The sequence below is a fragment of the Leptonotus elevatus genome, chromosome 13 (assembly GCF_054856555.1).
Source record: "Leptonotus elevatus isolate MCC_2025b chromosome 13, RoL_Lele_1.0, whole genome shotgun sequence".
Taxonomy (NCBI): Eukaryota; Metazoa; Chordata; class Actinopteri; order Syngnathiformes; family Syngnathidae; genus Leptonotus; species Leptonotus elevatus.
Genome location: NC_141251.1, coordinates 22,315,043 through 22,335,042, shown reverse-complemented (window position 1 = coordinate 22,335,042; position 20,000 = coordinate 22,315,043). Strand labels below are relative to the sequence as shown.

Sequence of the window (20,000 nt, the reverse complement as noted above, 5' to 3'; positions counted from 1 at the left end):
GATATTGATAAAAACTGCTGGATTTTGCTGCTTAATTCATATTCCACTAACGCAATATTAACCAAAATACTGTATTTAGACGAGAGGGGCTGCATAGAACATATTATCGTCAATAGTCTTTTTTTGGGTTGACTTCCCCTTTAGATCCTGTCTATATACAGTGATCCCTTGCCATATTGCGGTTCACTGTATCACAGATTTTTAAATTGTAAATATTTCATCATGGATTTTTCGCGCTATCACAGGATTTTGCTGTGATCATTTTTTCACAATGAATAACATTACTGCCAATTCACGTAGCAATAAATGTGAGTCAGTATCAAAGAGTGTATTACAAACGCCCAGTTCGGTTTTGCATCAGTCCGGAAGTGACTATATAACTCTTGAAGACCTCGCACATACCGTTCCTTGTGTAGCCCCGCCCTCAACACACATGCTTAAAGTACATGTTAGTAAGCAGGCGGAACCCTCATTGGCACTGCTACACAGTATGTGTCACTCATGTGCGTTTTCCCGGCGACCGCTCCGCCCTACAAATCGCAACCAGATGCTGGGCGAGAGTGAAAAGGTGGGGGTGCGTGCGAGGTGGAGATGTTACCTCTCTCTCTGCGCCCGAAGTGGTGTCCAGCAGCTTCTCCATCTCGCTGTGAATGGAGCTCTCCAGCTGCTGCCGCATCATTTCCTGGAAATGAGACATCCCTCCGTTGAGCACGCCTTTCCTCAGACCTGCACATGGACGGGAGAGTTTTAAAAGTTACGGTGAGATTTAACTGATCATATTTGACGGGGATTGAACAAGCCAAACATGTCCCAGTGAAACAATAACATCGAACAGAGGTAAAAGACATTGAATGATTTAAAAAATTAGAATTGTTTGACACTGTTAATGTGAATGCCAACTACTACTGTCAAGCCAAACTGACAGTTGACAAAGGGCTGTTGAAAGAACTACAAAAATGGCCGGAACTACAGTGACCTGGAAGGACAAGCGCACTGCCTGACCTTTTAAAGGCGACACCTGTCACAGGTGGAACTAATTTGAAATTAAGCAGCAGGTAGCAGCACAAAAAGGGTGCTTGCCTTCAGGTCTGAACTCTCATGCTCACAAACAAACTACTCTAAAACAGGGCAGCCGGAAGGGCAGCGTTTAGAGACATTTGATTCAGCAAGTTGTATGTCTGACTAACTATTGTTTATCTTTGATAAAATGCAATGTGGTGGGGTTGTATGTTTAAAAGAGGGAGTGGCATTGTTATTGAGCCCATTCATTGGTTTTCAATCTTAAAATGTTTGGTTATGAAATGTTAGTCACAGGATTTATTTTATTGAAATGTGTGATTTTTCATTTTATATTTACATAATTCATTCACTGTTTGAGTGTTTAGTATAGATCACGGTTTGTGTAAATGTGTCTGTAATTGAATCTAGCAATAAAAATGTGTTTCAGGTTAAAGCAAGCATTTAAATATAGAAGAATTGGTTGAGTAGTTAAATTAAGGTAATTTATAGGTATTGTGTGTGTGTGTATGTGGAATTTAATCTGTATTTTTGTGTGTTTTTCACCTAATAGCGAATGGTTGGCTGAAACAAATAAAAGAAAGCTGCCTGATCATTCGAGTGAATTCCAACTTCAAATTAAAAAAATCCAAACAACATTGCCTCAAAATATTTGGATTTTACATTTCCTGTAAAAATGTGCCTCAAAAGTCTAAAGATTTTCTCATGCCTCACAAGTCAGACAAAACTTCAAACCATCATCATGGTTGATTCAGCAAATTGCAAGAGACACTGATGTGATCCAATAGAACAACAAAACAGTTACATCTGGAAACAAGATGTTACTGACGCTTTTGGCAGAAACATCCTCGTGTTCTGATCACGTTGAGGAAGAACATCATACACATTTGGGGAAGAATGACTCATGAGATTAATCACGATTAATGAATCATTTCATGCATGTGAGAACACTTGGAAGGAACATTGTCCAGCTTGTCAGCATTAAAGCTGAACAGACACTGTACAATGTTAACACTAACATGAAGAGACATGACAGGAAGTACACTTATGCAACTTAAACCGTTAAAATCCAGCAATTTTGCACCTACAAAGGTAGTACCAGACGTGGGACAATATTATGAAATTCCTGGAATAGGATGTTTAATTTCTCATGTCTCCCATCGTGTTGTGGTGAAAGCCATCCAACAAGAATATGCACTTCACAATTCACACAAGACTCCGTCGGGACGGTATTCCGCAATGCTGGGAAAGGACTGCAACGTTTCTCACTGTTCCCGCCCTTTTGCGTTGAAAACAAATGTCCAATGAGTATTTTATATGTCCCACTTTGGGGCTCTCGATGCTCACGTCACCAAATGACATGATTGCGGGGTGCCGTGACATTGTCGCTGCAATATCCCGAACCAAATCTCCTTTGGCAGCACAGGAACTCTACACATGGGACTTTGTGGCCCATTTCCAGGGTACACCAGCTGCCTGGAAAACTTACTTATATCACCGAGCACAATGCCAAGCGTCAAGTTGAACATGACTCTGAAGATGTTGAAAGCAACAGACACGATAATATCACACTGTTGCATTCTGTGTGAAAGGCACAGGATAATAAATGCTGCCTCTTCTTTCTCTGATTGGAGATAGTTGTTCACATAGCTGACTTTTATGAATATTATTTTAAGCAGTGTCCTTTTTTTCGCACTTAGAAGCAAATTCTGACAAAAAGTGCTAACAGAAAACAAATGTTAGGAGGGTGAAAGTGACGAGTAAGATGTCATGACATCCGCTTCTGGCGTATTAGAGAGAAGTGAGACACTTTGCAGTTGGTCTTCATTCAAGTCACAATAGATATCCTTTGAGTTTGGAATCAAAAAATAAAAAGCTTCAAGGAACTTTTACATTTTAACCACTTCACAGCATCATTCGGTCTTTTACTATCCTGTGCTGCAATTTTGCAAGATCTGTGTGTGAAAGAGGTTACGAGTTGTGCATTATTTTGGGGAATTGTAGCAATGTGGTTTTTTTTCACTGGGTTCTGTGTGAAGGCCTAGAAGGAAAAAAATTAAAGATTCTACTCAAATTGTGAGGTGGCAGCTTTGTGGGATTTCTACACGAAAGAGGCAATAATATAGCTTTCACACTGGCATTTCTAGGAGACTTGCAACATTTTTTCTCTCTCGCTGGGTTTTGTGTGAAAGCCATAAGCTAATAAATATATAAATTGCTACAGCTATGAGGTGGTAACTTTGCAGGCTGTTTGCGTGAAACGGTGGCTTCTGAATTTCTTTTGGAATTGCGCCGATTGGTTTCTTTTTGGGTTTGCGTGAAAGCCACAGACAGATAAATACATGATCTTTTACAGGCAGAGCATTTGACTGTTTTACAATACTTAATCATTTAGAATTGGTTTGACTTTACAAGGCGAGAAAACCCATACAAATTTGCTTGCGACCTCGTCCTCTTTCTTATCTACATGGTACTTGCATAGTCCTCAGCATATCTAGTTGAGTAATGTGCCTCTCTGCTAAAAAAAAACATTCCATCTCCTGTTTTCTTGAAATCGGCTGTTCTCATCGCTAACTTTTCTCTTCCTGGCAGGTTTTGAAAAATACATAAAGACATGACTGGGACTGAGTGGCAGGATATCTTCTCCGTCCACCTTGGACTTCAGAATTACATTTTGCAAAACGCTGTCATGAGCCCGAGTTATGGTAGCCATAGCCCATAAGTGTTTGGGGAAAAAAGGCCCAGGACAACAACACAGCAAAACAAAACAAAAACATTGGGGCCACATTAACACAAAACTGATTTCAGGTAGGGGGCTGCAAAATATCATCCTGCAGGCAGCAGATGGCCCCCGGTCCGCAGGTTTGAGATCAGATGCCTACATTAGCGGTTCATGTTTTAGTGCCTTAATTTGCTTAATTCACAAAATAAATGTTGCCTAATTTAATTTAAAAAAATGTCTCAATTGAGGCTCATCTCATTGGGACATAGAGAAAATTGTTTGGGTTTTTTTATCCACAAAATAAGTCTATTTAAAGTACAAACGTTCCTTACCTTCCACATAAAGGGCCATGTTTAAATCAGTCAGGTAATAAGATGTTAAGATGAATAAAACCTGTAACAATTGCCAGTTAATTCCAAAGTGTCATTCCGTGGTGCAGAAAAGTTTCCTGGGCTGAGTGCTGACTGTCCATTCATGCAGTGAGCTTCCAAACACCAGCGAAGTTCCAGAGAATAGGACATCCCGTCTAAGTCATAAAACAAGGAGCAAAAAAACAAGGACACATTCGCACTTATCTCACTGCAAAGCCGCCAAATGCAATGTAGTCCCACAAACCGTTTTTACCCTTGCCTCCCCCCGCGTAAACCCACGTCACAAGTCCTGGCTGTGATTTATAACCTCTACCAGGTTTTATCCTCCTTCTCCTCCTCCCCTTCAACGCTGCTTGGGATTTTACGACCACATTATTGCGGAGATATTTTCCCGCTTTTGTTTTTTTAACATCGCAAACACACGCACCCACGTTAATTATTAACCCCACCGCGGAGAACATTCCCATCTACCCGTCGTAGCTAACGGGACTTTACAAAAGCAAATGTACGAAGACTGCAAACGCAGCACGTAGGCGATGCGCTCCCCGAACAAGTGACGATTCCGAAAAACGAAGGTGCCATGAACGCACCGCGGAGAAGAGGAACTACTGAGGCTAAATGAGCCCCCGAGGAAAGAAAACCTTTATGGGTTAAGCTAGCTAGCCAGCTACGTGTTAAAAAAATATATAATAAAACGTGAACAAAACCGGTAGTGTTAGTCTTACCGATTGGCCACAGGATGCCGGCGGTCGATGGGGTCGGCCCGGTCCAGCGGTTCGAAAGGGACAACAGCAAGCAACTCCCCGCAGAGGGGACACACGCACACACCTACCCACACACACACACACGCACACGCGCGCGCGCACACACACACACACACACACACACACATTTTTATTTCCTCTAGTTGGCGTTTACACATGAACACACCGTGCTGTCTGTCTGTGTTTAAATAAATAAGTGAAAATACGACGGAACTTGTGTTGTGTTGGGAGAGAAATAGATGAGGTTTTTTTTCCTCTCTAAAGTGACATTTCGAACAGGAACGATATGGAGGCTGTCAGCGTCAGACAAAGCCAATCAGAGCGTGGTGTTCGTATGACATCTGCGCCAAGCGCCAATGGGTTTGTGCGAAGCAGGAACGAAGACATTTCAAGAACGAATTGGAGTGCGACGTTTCTGTGCTGTATTTTCCAAGCGCCAATGAGTTTGTGACACAACGAAAGACATTTTCGGCTTTTGTTTTTTAATGGACAAATATTTTATTTACAATCTTTGGATTGATGCCATTTTATTTGACGGTAATGGAAGGCTGATATTAAATTACTGACAGACGACAAAGGGTTATTTTTTTCTCAATATCTAAGCATATGTAGTAATAAAAAAAAAGATGCTTAGATATTGAGGAAAAAATAACCCTTTGAGGTCTGTCAGTAATTTGTCATCCATATACTGTACTGTCATTTCCAGATATTATAAGCACTTAACCAGCTCGACAACATTATTTTATATTGGAGCTGACACAATTGAGTCCGTTTGGTGACGTCAACTATCGTCATACTAAACTACAGTACAAATATTATACTTGGAAAAAGTAGGCAAATCCTGCCCCACCCTGGGGTCATGTTTATATTGCACCGCACAATGGTATTTATTAATTATGCTGCTGTCGACCATGAGGTTGTATAAAAAGTTCTTGTCTTGTGTGTTTTAAATAAACGGACCATTCATGTGCAGACTTGCCTGGTCCAGTTTATGTAGTCTACTATACGCATTCATGTTAGATCATCTTTCAAAAGACAGCAAGACTTGCATGATTTCATGCTTTGACGGCCACATACATAAAGCAAGATGTCAGCAAATCTGGAGACTTCAGTTCAGGGAGCAGTCAAAGGTTTTTTATTGTGGAGTTTGACTAATCTTTTTATTTTTTTGTGGTGACGCCACAGGAGGAAATTATAAGCATCTTTTTTTTTATTACTACATATGCTTAGATATTGAGAAAACAATATACCCTTTGTCGTGTCAGTAATTTAATATCAGCCGTCAAATAAAATGGCATCAATCCAAAGATTGTAAATAAAATATTTGTCCATTAAAAAACAAGTTATTGGTAAAAATATATACACACATTGTTAATTGTAATTCAGTACTCATTGAATCCAGCCCAATACTGTTCAAGTCTTTTATTGTTACAGCATGAAGTTAGGATTTAAGTGTGCTTTTTTTTTTTTTTTACCAATTAAGTACATGTAACAAAGTGAAATGACAAGTCACAAGTGACAAATTATATGGACCTAACGCTCACATTGGAGTGCACTTGTTTATGATTAAAGGTATAATGAATTAGACAGCACTGTTCAGAGAAACCAGGATGTTTATGCCCTTTATGAGGGAGTATGATATAACCCAGAAGTCAAAGAACCAAAAAAATTAGTGAAGCTCTTGTGCTACCCTTCAAAATTGCAAATGTGCATACCTTCAACTAAGTGCTCTTTGGATCTATTGTAGTACCAAAGCGTTCCAGTTTTTTTCCCCAAAGTCACAAGAAAACACACACTACATCTCTTACACATTCACACAAAAGAGTATACAAGAACATTGTAGGGAGCGCTTTGTCACAGACGGGCGTCTAAACGTAGTCACTTGGACAGGAAATCCAGCGCTGTATCCCTCTCCTCTATTAGCTCTGTGGCTGTGGCCTCCATCTTGGCCTTGGAAAAGTCATTGATGGCCAGACCTTCCACTATTTTCCAGGACTTGTTCTGATGAGAGGAAGAGACAGTATGTTAATTACAGCATCAGCTGAAACATCCCAAGTACAGGAGTAGCAAAACCCCTCCCCAAAAAATTGCTTTAAAAAAAAACTGAGGGGAAAAAAGAAATGAAATTGTTTTTGGGGTGGCGAGTAAATTAACCGAGGGGCCACTTAGTGTGCGGTGCAGGCCACATATGTCCCCAAGACCGCCAGTTGCCCATCCCTGAGCTAAAGTATCTACACCAAAGGTGGGTAAGCAGTGAAGCACAGTATTATAGTCAGACAACTCCAATGTATGTTAGCATGCTAACCTTGATCTGGACAGGGAAGGAGTAGATGAGGTCATTTGGAACTTTGTAGGTGTTGCCTGAGGAGTTCACACCCATGGAAATGAACTCGCCCTGGATGAAAAGAAGCACAAACTTGTTTAGAAGAGTCCCTTAAAATTTTGATTGTGTGGGTATACTTGCCTACATCCCACACAGGGTAAAAAATAGCAAAATAATGGATGGAGACGCCGGTTTACCTCCGGGGTGCCGAACCAGATGTCCTTCATGTGGTCGCAGATGGCCTTGGCTGCAGACATGGCGCTGGACAGCTTCCTGGCTTTGATGACAGCAGCGCCTCTCTGCTGCACCGTCTGCAGCACGGCAACATGGACGACATTAACACAAGCACTGAGACGTGGCCACACAAACAAAGATTTGGACACAAAATGATTTTCCCCTATGCATTCTGTCACTCAAAACTGACTTTTTAGATAACTTTGACCAGGTGGAACATCATCCATCACTTGGCAAAAACAAGCAAGAGGTAAAGTTTCTGGACTGTCAGCTCTTTCTTTTTTGTACTTTGCTACTTAATACTGAAAATGCTAAATAAAAAAACATTTAAAAAACACATATACAAGGTTTTCTAAATGTAATGCACATCTCTAAGCTTTTTCCATGGTTGTGGATGGGAATGATGTGATTAGATTATGTCCTGTACAGATGGTGATTTGCAGCCTTGTGAGAATTAAATCACTACAATGGTTTGCTCACGGTGATGAAGTCGCCTTTGAGCCAGGCCTCGTCCTTGACGGCATCAAAACAGGCCATTTCGCTGCCGGACATGTTGACCTTGCAGTGGTGCACATCCGGGTATTGCGTGGACGAGTGGTTACCCCAGATGATTACGTTCTTGACATGGGTGGCTGGGATGCAGCAACGCATTGCAACCTAAGGGACGCACACACAGAGTGAGTGTGTTACAGGCAGCCTTACATACAATTGGGAAGTCAGAAAGTTACTTTGCATATCAACATTTATCGAATAGTAACAGGAAGTAGAAACCTGCAGAGACCTGAGAGCGAGCCCTGTTATGATCGAGGCGGGTGAGGCACGAGAAGTTCTCCTTGGGAATGGAGGGAGCAGACTTCATTGCAATCAGACAGTTGGTGTTAGCTGGGTTTCCGACCACCAGAACCTGAAAGTATCACAATTAGCTCTCATGTGTCAAAGACATCCAAAAATGCATAACTGAGCACTTCCTCGTGTTAATACCTTGACAGTCTTCTTGGCGTACTTGTCTAGGGCCTTTCCTTGCGTCTCGAAGATGGCCACATTGGCTTTGAGCAGGTCCTTCCTCTCCATTCCCTCCCTCCTGGGCATGGAGCCCACCAATATGGCGGCATCCAGGTCCTTGAAGGCCACTTCCACCTTGTCAGTGGCCACAATTTCTGCAGGGGAGGAGAATCTCAGCATGAATCAACTGATGTGTATTATTATACCAAAGTGTGGGGTAGGGACCAAGCCCTGCTACGAAAAGTGAAAATCCACAAATAATTTACTGTAGTAAACGGTCACCTCTCAGAAGAGGGAGGGCACAGTCCTGCAGTTCCATGACAACACCTTCCAAAACAGGCATCATGGGCATGATATCCAGGAGGAGGAGTGTGAGGGGCTGGTATGAAAGACAGGAAACAAATGGAAGACTAAAATTATGCCACGTAAGAAATAAAGACTACTTTGGATTGGACTCTGAAAGCCTGTGAGCAATGCCAAGGGAGTGCAGCGCATTTCTAACAAGTGGTTTTAAATTACAGCCCTAGGTGCTTGGCACTGGATCCATTTCACCAGGCTTCAAGGACAATCCTCCCATGTGCAAGTTGATCAATTCTCGCAGGCGCAACTGCTTGTCAAAGCGCCCCACACAGCCATTTTCTGACAGGTGTGTCTGTCTTGTGACGCCCCTTAATAAGATATGGAGAGCACGAGTGATTACATGCATTCCTTTACCTGATCTTTGCCAAAGACATCTCCTTTGGCAATGCTGAACAACAGCGAGTAGGCAATCTGCCCTGCTGCGCCAGTCACCAGAACTCTAATTGGCTCAGACTGCTAAATGGGTGGGAACAAGGCAGAGAACATAGACGTTAGTACAATTAGCATTGATTTCACACACAAGGGTAGGTAGGCAGGAGGTAGCACACTTGAATAGGGTGTTGTCGACATTCTCGGTTACGCAGGATTAACTTGAATCAGGTCACTTCAAATATAGACACTGTGAGCTATCCTTTACATATATCATATTAAAGAACAACAAAACTAAACCTCAACAGTTAACATTCACGTTACAATTTCTTGAAAACTTCCAACCAAGAAGATTCAACTAGTAACATGGCGGTCTGCCATTCAATGTCCAGCCTGACTGGTGTTACATAATTAAAGTCATACGTGTAAATAGTTTGAAATCACTTTTTTTCAAATCATGAATTCAAGCAATCACTGTTAAAACTTACGTTCTACGTCGATACAGGATAAATAAGAACATCTAATCGGTAGTAGACGTGTATACTCACCATGTTGTCGACAGCAGAGTTAGTCGACCCGGTGGTAGGTCATTCGCCACCGTAAAACAACTCGCGAGAGTTGGAGCGCTCACGCTCAGAATCTCGAAAGAACCTGGGAAGTGTAGTTGTATTGTTTTTCCATGGTAGGCTTTATGAAGGTTTTTTTAAGCAGCCACAGCAAGTGACGCGTGTTGCAACAACTAGCGTATGGAAGACACTTACTAACGTATGTTACGCGCCGCCATGAAGATAGCCGCCAGTTTAAGCCCAACGGCCGCTGATTCTGTAAGTCTCGCCTGTTAGCACGGCTTGTTGCCTAGCGACGTCACACGACGCAGCAGTTAGCGTTTAGCAACGTGGAAACTAATTAATTATTATAGCAATTAGACAGCGTGAGTCCTGTCGTGTTTTGCTAGCTACAGTGGATAGTGCGGCGTTCGACGTCCACACGGTTTAAGTTTACATGTTAACTGATGTAGCGGGTCGTTTAAACGACGTTTGATGTAACGTGTGATGACAGTATACAATACACTCACTGTGAATGAACTCCGCTCAAGTTGGACAGTCGTTGGCGTGAAGCACGGAGCACCTAAAAGAAGACGCTACTTCCGTAGACGTGATAAGACGTCCTGATAAGCACGATATATAACCACCGGTTTAGAAACTTTACTCACTTCTGTTTGTAAGTGTAACCTAACTTATTTTGTTGTATGTTTCTTGCATATGAAACACTTAACGTCCGTGGACCAATCGTCACAAATAAGAACAGAACAGAGTTGATTCGGTGACTGGGCATGCAATTGATTTCTGTGTCTTTATTTGCAGTGATTTTATTGTTGCTGTTGACATCAGCGGGCCTGTCATCGGGCCAGGTGTTGTTGCCATCTTGGTTTGGCTTTTTGAGAGGACCTGCCAGGTGAGCATTGTTAATATTTGTTTGCCTTTTCAATTTACTGAGGTCTTTAGGTCCACGCAGCAATAAAAATGCTCTGTTACATTTTGAATGTATATGTCAAGGCAATGTGGTGTGAGGAAGTATTCCCGTCCACGCCAAAATCACTTAAATAACACGATTCAAAACCATGCATCTTTGTATTCCTGCCACATGCATGACCAGAGAACACAGAGAAAGACACTGCATACATTTTGTACAAAATCCAAACAGACAACCTTACTCACAGACATATATTCTTTCTTTCTTCTGAGAAGAATAACTAATGTTACTGATGATGTTACTGCGATGTCTCTCTCCATGTAAAGTATATCTGTATGCCTTTATCATACTTCTCCCAGGTGGCCAAGGCTAGCACTTGAATTAAAGCAAAGAAAAAGAAAAAAAACAGTTTAATTCTTAACATTCTATTTAATTATGTCATTACAGTTTGTCTTTATAAAGTACAAAATTATGGAGTGATATTTTCCAAGATTAACGCTATTTCCATTCATTTAATTTGGGAAAGATAATACAAATGTTTGAGTTAAGGGTATGGTCATGGAACGAAGGAAACTCATATCTCAAGGCAACAATGTACATTGTAATTTTGTGTTTGAAAAGAGTTTTGAATGAGTAGATGATTTCAAAAGGATACGCTTGCAGGTGGGTTTTTTTGTATTATTTTGTTGTTGTTGCAGTTTTTAATGCCTATGAGGCTTTTAATTGAACATTTACCATACAGTAGTTATGTGTGAGGATTAGACTTCTCACAAAAACAGCAGCCTTGGCGTGATAGAACCTGGTACCGGATTGCCTCTCTGGCCTCCTCATCTTTGTCTTTTCTATAAAAAAAAAAAAAAAAAACAGCGAGGGGTCTCTTTTGTCCCTTGGAGCCACTCAGAAGTGGCGTTGGTTCAGCCAAGGATTCTGGAACGTTGCTCGCTTTATTCTCCTCATTCCACCTCCTCTTTACCTCCTTTGTCCTTTCACCTCCCTCCTCTTGCCACCTTTTTCTTTTCTTTATCACCTATCCTATTCTGTTCCTCCACTTGGCCCTGAAGGGTGCACCTGAGCGAGACCCCCGTCACGTCGACAGCCGGAGGAGTCAGATACTGTATTATAACCAGGAGGACACCCAGCATCACCTTTTTATCTGCTCCGCTAGACTATGGTGTCTCTATGTTCCAGCAGACGTGACCAGATTGCAGTTTCCACATCCCCGCCTATGTAGCATAGTGGTTCTCAACATTACTGTCATGTCCCTGTCTAAAATGGAGGATTTTTGTCCTCCATTGCACAGTTGCTCTGGTGTTAAAATTGGGCCTCCAGTCTCACGTTAATATCCCACTAGGTGTCAGTGCAGGACCACAGTCGGCACTATTAACTGGACTGTTGTAGATAAGCACTGATGTCCTGTCAGGCATGATCCCAGAAGATTGGTTTGAGGTATTTTCTTTTGAATGGTGTTTTGGACCTTCCTTATCCCCTCTTTTTTTTTTAAAGGCAAGGCAGCTTATAGCAAGCACATTTCATACACAAGGTAACTCTTGTGTTTTACATGAATAAAAGTTCCATATTTAAAAGAATTTCAAAACAAAGAACTAAAGACATTTAAAAACTACATACAGAAATAAAAGTATAACAGAGTGCAAGTAAAAGATTGATTGATTAAAGAAGCTGGTAATTGAGGAGCCTTGCTATTAGTGCACATGATTCAAAAAGTTGCTTTCACTGCGATTGCGCCTACCAAGAATGTTGTGTTTTAATCTCCGTTGGTTAATTGTCTTAATTTTACAAAACCCTAATTATCTTCAAAGACTTTGAAGGTGTTGGATGCGGGCCAACACATAAGCCATAAAATTCCGAGGCAAGTCTGAATGAATGTACAAATGTTCAGGACAAAAAAAACAAAAACTAGTTAATACATAAAATTACTTGTAAATCCGACACAAAATAAAAAAGACTGTTGTTACCAGCCCTGCCAAATTTGAATAATAATTTATTTTAAAACGGGGCTTTCTACGTTGGAATGAGAGGCGCTGCCGTGCTAGCCATCAACTAGCTTGTGAGCTAATGGGCTTGAGCTAATAGCTAATGAAAACCGGTTTAATGCTAACTCACCGCACTTGACTTCTACATAGTGCTCAATTATTTTCAGCAATTATTTTCAAACATGTACAATATACAGTATTGAGAGAACCCCCCCCTGAATTCACTTTACAGGGTCTTTAAGTAATTTTCTTGGATCTGTGATTGGCTGGCCACTAGTCCAGGGTGTACCCACACCTCTCGCCCAAAGACCAAGAAGTTGTGTACTGTATATGTGTTTGGTGCTGATCCAAAGTCTGCTTTCTTGGCCATGGTGGAGGTCCCATTTGATTAGAGCCCCTCATTTGCTGTCTTTGGATAAAATCTGAGCAGTTTTTCCCTAAGCGTAGTATCTCTCGTATGTATGTGGGAGGGAAAATGGTGTCCATGTTGACAATCTGAGAGAACGCAGGCCTCTGCAAACACACCAAGTAACTTCTTGGCACTTATGCATAACTATTCAATTAACTTTTCTAACACACACACACACACACGCACACGCACACACACACGCCCACACACACGCCCACACACACGGTAGCATGCTGGAAATGTGTTTTTCCTTCCAAGTGAGCCTCTACCGCACTCCCTCTCTCTCGCTGTCTGTCTTCCAGAGGTGTTTGCATAAGCAAATGGTCCGTGAAATGGCTTTTGATGGCATCAAACTCCATATTAAGACAAATGCATATTCCATAGCCGCCGATGACGGAGCGGCATCTTCATTTTCTTCACTGCAGAATAGATCTCGTCCCTGGAGGAGATGCTTATCAGAATATTACCAAGTCTTGTTTTTAATATGCCAACTTGTAATTTTAGACCTCACAGGTATACTTTAGGCCTAAATGTTTGTTTTTTCTCACGGTTTTTTTCTAGTGTTTTTTTTTTAGTAGCCGCTAGGGGATACTAATCTGCTATATGATGACTTTACATGAGCTGGTTGAGCATTTTTTTTCTTCCAATATCCTTATTGTCCAGATTAAGGTCCATTTACTAGTACGATCGATGTCCTTGCTAGTAAGACACTATTAGAAAGACTATCTTACTACACTAGTAATGTTTATATGCAGTACTAGTAAAGTCACACACCAGTAGATTCCCGGATGCCTACTAGCAACAGTATAGTTTATCCAAGGGATCCACTGCAGATAATTATATATTTTTCCACATTTTTAGTGCTAATCGGCCTGAATCAAAGTGATTTTGTACCAAGGCCAGCTCGCCAGACCTTTCATTAACCCCAGAGCCCAAATCCATCCAACTGGACTGCCGATGGCAAGTCACTGACGAAAGCTGGCTGTCACATCCCTCTGCACAGCCCTAATGTTGTGGGTTGTGGGAGAAGGAGAAGGTGAGGTATAGGGGACCACGCAACAGACTACGCTGTGTGATCCGTTCGCCTGCAGGTTACCAGCAACATGGCTCGTCCCGTTTGTCTTCCCTCTCTGCCCCTTTCCCTCCCTCTCAATCATCCCCACCCTGCTCCCCCAAAGAAAGGAAAGAATGTTTTCCCCCGCAACACGGCTACGTGAGGGGATTAAAGCACGATCCGGGCGGGCTGGGGTCGCGCGGCAGATGTTAGACAGGATAAATGCTTGTTGCCGTGACAACAGCAAGGCCGTTTGGGATGTGGGCCCGCCTAGACAACCTTAAGCGTATGTATGGGTGTGTGAAGAGAAACAAGTGCCAGTTTGGATTGAAAGTTGTGACGCATGAGGGCAAAACAGTCAACTAAATGGACAAAACTATTGGGACGCAGTTGCATCCTAAAATGAAAGTCCTTCCTCAGCTACAGTATAATAGTTTACACTCTGGAAGGAATTTCCACAACATTTAGGACTGTGGTGGTGGTGTCTTTTTGGTGCTTATGTCTGTTGTTGAAGAGTTAAGAAGCATATACGTACCTCTCGTCAAAAGTTATCAAAATGTTGATAAATCTCTGCTTTAGCAATCTATATAATGTCTTTGGTAATGTTCAGCACGAGTGACTCCATGATTGCTTTCCATCAGGCTAATTTCTTGACCGACAGAAAATATAGTGAATGTGACTGCGCTCATGTCTGTTTCTTAGCGGGAGAATTACACTCGCTTGTGTTTAGAAAAAAATAAAACTGCTAGAGGGGTCTGAAAAGTCACTACTTCGCTATTTGGACGATACAGGGACAACAATCAACTAAATTGACTTTTGGGACAACGGCTTTACTCTAATGGGAAGACTTTTTCCAATATTTTCGACTGTGAGGGTATCTGCAGATCCAGTTTTACATAGCCATCGCTTGCAGAGAAAGTAATTTTCCTGATTTTCGCTGACAATTTCTTTACCTGCATGCCCCTCATTGAGAAATTACTGGCAAAGGGAATCTAATACACAGAAATTGAGAAAAATAACCACATGTCGAAGTGCAACCTGATAACTGACAAAGAGCTGTCCAAGAAAGGCTATGGATCCTGAAATTATCAAATCAAGTCTAATGCCAACACTGTTTGTTTGAAATGGCAAAACATATAATGGACCAGAGCCTTTTGAAAAAGGCTGGGACTAGTTTGCATTGATAGTGTCTGTTATTATGGTTCTTGGAAATTATACCCCTAAAATCCCAAAGGGTAAAATTTTGCCCAAATCCTAATTTAGAGAATAAAGGGTTATAATTGAAAAACGTGATATTTTGGTGTTCAGTGGACTTATAGCAGTCATTTAATGCATAGTTCATAATTTTTCAAAGAAGAAAAGGGATCTTGGGTTCTACAGGGTTGTCATGTCATTACAAAATGAGACGTCGTCTTGAAAGCTTGAAAAACTTTTAAAATGTCACAGATGCATGAACATTGTTAACTCTCATAGGAATTCTTTGAAATTTGACAAATAAGTAGAGATTGAAATGAGCAGAACCATCCCAAATATAAATTGATATTGTCTATTCCCAAAGGGCTTGAAATGTCTTAAATTGAAATCTGAGCATTTCTTTGTGTACTGGGAGCATAATTAGAAACAAAGTATGGACAAATTTGGAATTGAGATTAAAGGCTCTATCTGTCTATTAAGTCATGACATTTGGGACCATGTATGATCTTCTGTATAGTTTACGACAGTTGTTCGAATTGAGCTCACTGCTGATTGGTCCCATTCAGATTATAAAATGATGTTGTGAAGCGGCCAAACAAGAATATCTTGATATAACAGAAGGGTGGAAAACAGGTTTTATCCGGTAGCAATTGTTTGTCAGCTTTGTCAATCACAGCAGCCGCACAATTGAGTGAAACAAAATATCAGTTGTTAAAACTTGAGACTAATGATGATTGGCATGATCTTTGTGACGTACTGTACATTTTGTCTGTACATGAACGTAACAATGACCCATACAGTGTAAAATGAGCAGGAACTTGAATAGGTCAGTCAAACAATCATTTCTTATTCCCGCCTGCTGCTTTTCCCAACTTCCAGCGTTTTACTTGAACCATTGCCCCGTTAACAGTGTCGGGTACAGCTGAGGATTAATAGTTGAAATGCAAAAACTTGAACCTATGTGCTCCTGATGTCAAACAGCTCCCAGCTGTCAGCTCCAAAGGGAAGAGGATAGCACTCCTGACAAGACAAGACTTGTCCCACGAATAGAAGCACTGGTCTGCTTTTGTGCCGAATAGAAGTGCAGCATTCACACTTATAGGGGTTTCTCCTTGGACCTACCTATGTGGGGGAAAAAACGAGTGGTGTGTCTGTCGTGTTTGTGTTTCCATCTGTTTGTTAGTCAGTGGTCTACTTCCTAGTTCCTCGGTGGACAAATGGATAAATGGTTCTTTTTTATTTAAATAAAGGATCATCTACCGCAATATGGTTTGGATCAGACTTGCTATTCCACCATCAAGTGGGGTAACGAATACTAGTGGAACGAACCTTTGTATAAAAATTCATACCAAACTATACTGTTCAGTGGGAAATGGGGTCAAAGTTTGGTAGTCATTTGGAGCATTTGTCATGAAAAGGGCATGCGTGATTCAACCTTCATATTTTCATTGTCAGTAGTTTAAATTTGAGGAAAATCCAGATGAAATTTTAGATCTAGGATGTTTTTTTGTTTGTTTTTGGTAGATGAGGTATTTTCCTTAAGTATGAGTGACATCTGCCAGGTCATTGCCGGGAGTAGACAAGGTAGAGAAAAAGATTGTTTATTTACTTGTAGAAGGCAGCATGCCTCAGTCGGGGGTTTGAGAGGGTGATAACGACACCGGAATCCATCTCAGAGGTCGTCGCAAAGGAAAGCGAGCCCTTTTTCTCTGAGCGCCATCGACTGGCAACTCGCCGCCGTGTCAACCTGTCACAGGTGGAGCGAGACAGAAAGACTGTGGCTGCCCGCAGAGGTGTGTCCGTGGCGTCACGGCCTCGTCTGGGAGGTGACAGACAGCCCGTGAGTGAGCGTATGACGGGTGAATAAGACTGTTAAGAAGTCTAGGGGACGTTTGGCGTGACCTTTCTTTTCTGCCGGGATCCGTGGCCGCTCTATAAGCCTGACAGCAACTTTAAAGGACCTCAACATCAACAGCCTTTGACAGGTGTTTGTTGAAAGTTGACCGCATGGGTGGCGGTCAGCTTGAGGTTGTCTATGTGCACGGACGGTATTTCAGGTGAAGTGATTTTTTTATCATTGTTTGCTTCCAGTTTTTTGGGAACCATTTGCTGGCATTTGCACAAGATTGCCCGTAGTGCACCTCAAAATCTATCATTGAGTGCAGGAAATTGTACGCTCAGTGTTTCCCACACCATGTTAATACTTGGGCGGGCCACCCAAGTAAATTGGCCACCACCCAAAAAGTTTTCAAGAAAATTTATCAAAAATATATTAAAAAAGAAAAAAAACGTGTCGCGACAGGATATACCGTATGTAACGTTAGTTCACCGTCACTCACTTGTGGATCGTGAGGCTAGAGGATACGTAGTAATAAGACTAAGACCCACCTTTCGTCCAACCCGCCTCTCATCCCCACCACCGGAGTCCACTCACCCAAGTAGATTTCAAATCTGTGTGAAACACTGACGCTGTTTTTGGCCTGTTGGTTCACTAGACATAGGGCATGGCAGATAATGGAGTCATTAAGATCTGGTGTGTGTCCAGATGCTGTATTTTTAATGTGACTCCACGTATATGATCGGCCTGTGGTCAAAAGGTGAGGGGCGAACCACGGGGCAGAAAGCGGCTTTAGGATCTGAAAGTCTAGCCGCGTAAACAAAACCCCACCATGTCAGTGTGACATGAGTCACCTCACCAGCGACAGGGTAGCAGCACCACCGAGGCATATTGCGGCCCAGAATCTCTTTGAAGCCAACCGGTCCAACAATTGTGCAGCTGCTGTGGAAATATTGCCTTTCGTGCCCTTGGGCGCCGCCGCAGGGGCAGATACAAGCGTTACAGCTCGAGTGTGCAAATGTTCAGAATGATTTGGATGGTTAAAAACACGTTGAAGGCATGATCAAGCAGGATGTCTTCCTCACTTTTTCTTCCTCTACATCAGCCCCCCCCCCCCCCCCCCAACACATTTTCTTTATCAGTCATTACTGAGGCTGTGTTTGCCTTTCTGCTCCAGGCGTTGGGTAAATACCTCTGCTGGAGTGAGTTTCCCTTTTTTCCCCACCTTCTTCCCTCCATTAGCTCCTCTAATGACGTTTACACTTGCGCTTAAAAAAGCCTCCTCATCTCGGCGGCCTCCTCCTTCCTTCCTTGCCTGCTTTTCTTTGCTCACTCGGGCCACAAGATCATGTTTAAAGGTGTTTGGACTTTTTCTTGGAAGAATTAGTCAAATTCATGAGATAATCCTTTATTCGCGGGAAAATGTACACATTACAGGGGTCAATAGTATAGTTAGGGTGAAATACTAATATCCTGCAAACATAAACAATAAAAGTCCCTCAACAACACTGTATTTTTTCTTTTTGTAATTCAGATAAACAAAACAATTTTTTTTAAAACAAAGTATTGAGATACTGTACGGCAATTATCTAATTCATGCTAATATTACTGTTTTAAGTTTTTCTTCTAAAATGTATTTATTTTACTTTACTGTATAAATTATATACTGTTACTTATCTTATTGATTTTTTTCTTGTGATTCCAGTTTCTTGTTCAGTATTATTAATCCCTAATAATTAATTAGGAAAGGCAATACGAGGTGCCTTTGTGTAGAAAAATGACAATAATATTGATCATTAGGGATGCACCAATCAATCAGCTGGATGATTTATTGGCCCAAATTTTCTTAATTTTGGGGGATGGGTGATCTGCCAATTCTTTAAATATAAACCAATCTTTTCCACCGATCTCATCTCCATCCTAACAGGTCTAAAAAAGTCAACCACTGTCCTCTTCTGCTGAGATGACTAATAGGTTTTTCAATTTTATTTGGGAGAACAACTTAATTTGCAATTAAAACAACCCGTATTATTTTACAGATCTTGTTCAATGTTTTCCAATAAAATAAGATTGAAACTCTGAAGTTGTATGCTACTTGTTATGGAGAAAATTGTGATCGGCAGGTCAGACTTTTTAAAAGATCAAAGATCGGTGATTGGCCAGAAAATTGTGATCGGTGCACGCCTATTAATCACAATAAAGTTTAAAGTGCTTTCCAGGACATCAATCGGTTAAATGCATCGGTTAAATGCAACAAGATATATGTATAATTGACAGAATTCTCACCTTTTATCCAAGCTGGAGAAGTCTTTTGTCCTGTTATGCAACTTGCTGACCTAAGAAACAAAACAATTTGGCCAGCTGATGTGGGAAGAAAGCTCAGTTTTGACATCTGAACTCTTTACCCCTGCATGCCCCTTTGACCTGGAATGCCACTTTCGGTGAGTGACTTCTTTCTGTTGCTCTGTCTCTCTCTCTCACGCACGCACGCACGCATGCACGCACGCACGCACGCACACGGTCACTCTCACTCACACAACTTGCCCTGAGGCCATGTCAGAGCAGATTCCTTCTGCTGTTGATTGACGTGTCTTGTGAAACACACATGCATACAGAGTGACTGTACCCATGATCTCTGCTGAGCAGTATTACCTTTGCCTCATTTTGTTCTAGCTGTCCATCACTTCTATTCTGATTGGGCTCCCGCGACACTGAAAGGCTCTGGTCCCGCTGCCTGGCGCCACTTTGCCCTTCCTCCTGTCAAAACGAAGATACGCCGCAGCGTAGCCTGTAAGCGTATACGCCGCTGCCAGGCCTCACACTTGACGTCGTCCTCTCTGTTGTCAAACGAGACGAGTTCTGTGTCGCCTCAGGTGCTCG

At 41.8% G+C, this 20,000-nt stretch overlaps 3 protein-coding genes across 7 annotated transcripts in view; 1 reads left to right on the top strand and 2 right to left on the bottom strand.

The window, feature by feature from the left end:
• Positions 1-4,986, bottom strand: part of ugp2b (UDP-glucose pyrophosphorylase 2b) — a 23,334-nt gene extending 18,348 nt beyond the window's left edge. The window contains exons 1-3 of one of the 3 annotated variants that reach the window (XM_086092364.1): positions 4,836-4,980; positions 4,072-4,265; positions 599-726 (exon numbers count right to left, since the gene is read on the bottom strand). In XM_086092364.1, coding sequence (XP_085948490.1) covers positions 599-726; positions 4,072-4,090 — 147 coding nt within the window. In that variant the 5' untranslated portion in view covers positions 4,091-4,265; positions 4,836-4,980. Of the gene's footprint in view, positions 1-598; positions 727-4,071; positions 4,266-4,363; positions 4,500-4,835 lie in introns of those variants that run through there. The other 2 variants (XM_086092365.1, XM_086092367.1) reach the window with 2 other exon arrangements.
• Positions 4,987-6,281: 1,295 nt separating this feature from the next.
• mdh1ab (malate dehydrogenase 1Ab, NAD (soluble)) lies at positions 6,282-10,263 on the bottom strand. 3 transcript variants are annotated; one of them, XM_086093399.1, is made up of 10 exons: positions 10,238-10,263; positions 9,711-9,813; positions 9,148-9,249; positions 8,716-8,812; positions 8,413-8,588; positions 8,213-8,335; positions 7,912-8,088; positions 7,395-7,508; positions 7,180-7,269; positions 6,282-6,875 (listed from the first exon to the last, which is right to left on the bottom strand). In XM_086093399.1, the coding sequence occupies exons 2-10, from the start codon at positions 9,711-9,713 to the stop codon at positions 6,753-6,755; spliced, it is 1,005 nt and encodes a 334-aa protein (XP_085949525.1). In that variant the 5' UTR covers positions 9,714-9,813; positions 10,238-10,263; the 3' UTR covers positions 6,282-6,752. The 3 variants fall into 3 exon arrangements, with proteins under 3 accessions (XP_085949525.1, XP_085949526.1, XP_085949527.1); XM_086093400.1 differs by lacking the exon at positions 10,238-10,263 and adding an exon at positions 9,924-9,955; XM_086093401.1 differs by lacking the exon at positions 10,238-10,263 and having other exon boundaries at positions 9,148-9,246; positions 9,711-9,916.
• Positions 10,264-18,942: 8,679 nt separating this feature from the next.
• Positions 18,943-20,000, top strand: part of LOC147164203 (WD repeat-containing and planar cell polarity effector protein fritz homolog) — a 38,385-nt gene continuing 37,327 nt past the window's right edge. The window contains exon 1 of the mRNA XM_086093522.1: positions 18,943-19,561. Within this exon, the coding sequence (XP_085949648.1) occupies positions 19,485-19,561 (77 nt within the window). The 5' untranslated portion in view covers positions 18,943-19,484. The remainder of the gene's footprint in view (positions 19,562-20,000) is intronic.

What these genes read in the sequence shown, in the direction of transcription:
- mdh1ab (XM_086093399.1), bottom strand. An exon ending in TGCCCTCCCTCTTCTGAGAG is followed by an intron (nt 8,589 to 8,715) that starts GTGACCGTTTAC and finishes CCTCCCCTGCAG; the next exon opens with AAATTGTGGCCACTGACAAG. An exon ending in ACGCCAAGAAGACTGTCAAG is followed by an intron (nt 8,336 to 8,412) that starts GTATTAACACGA and finishes TGATACTTTCAG; the next exon opens with GTTCTGGTGGTCGGAAACCC.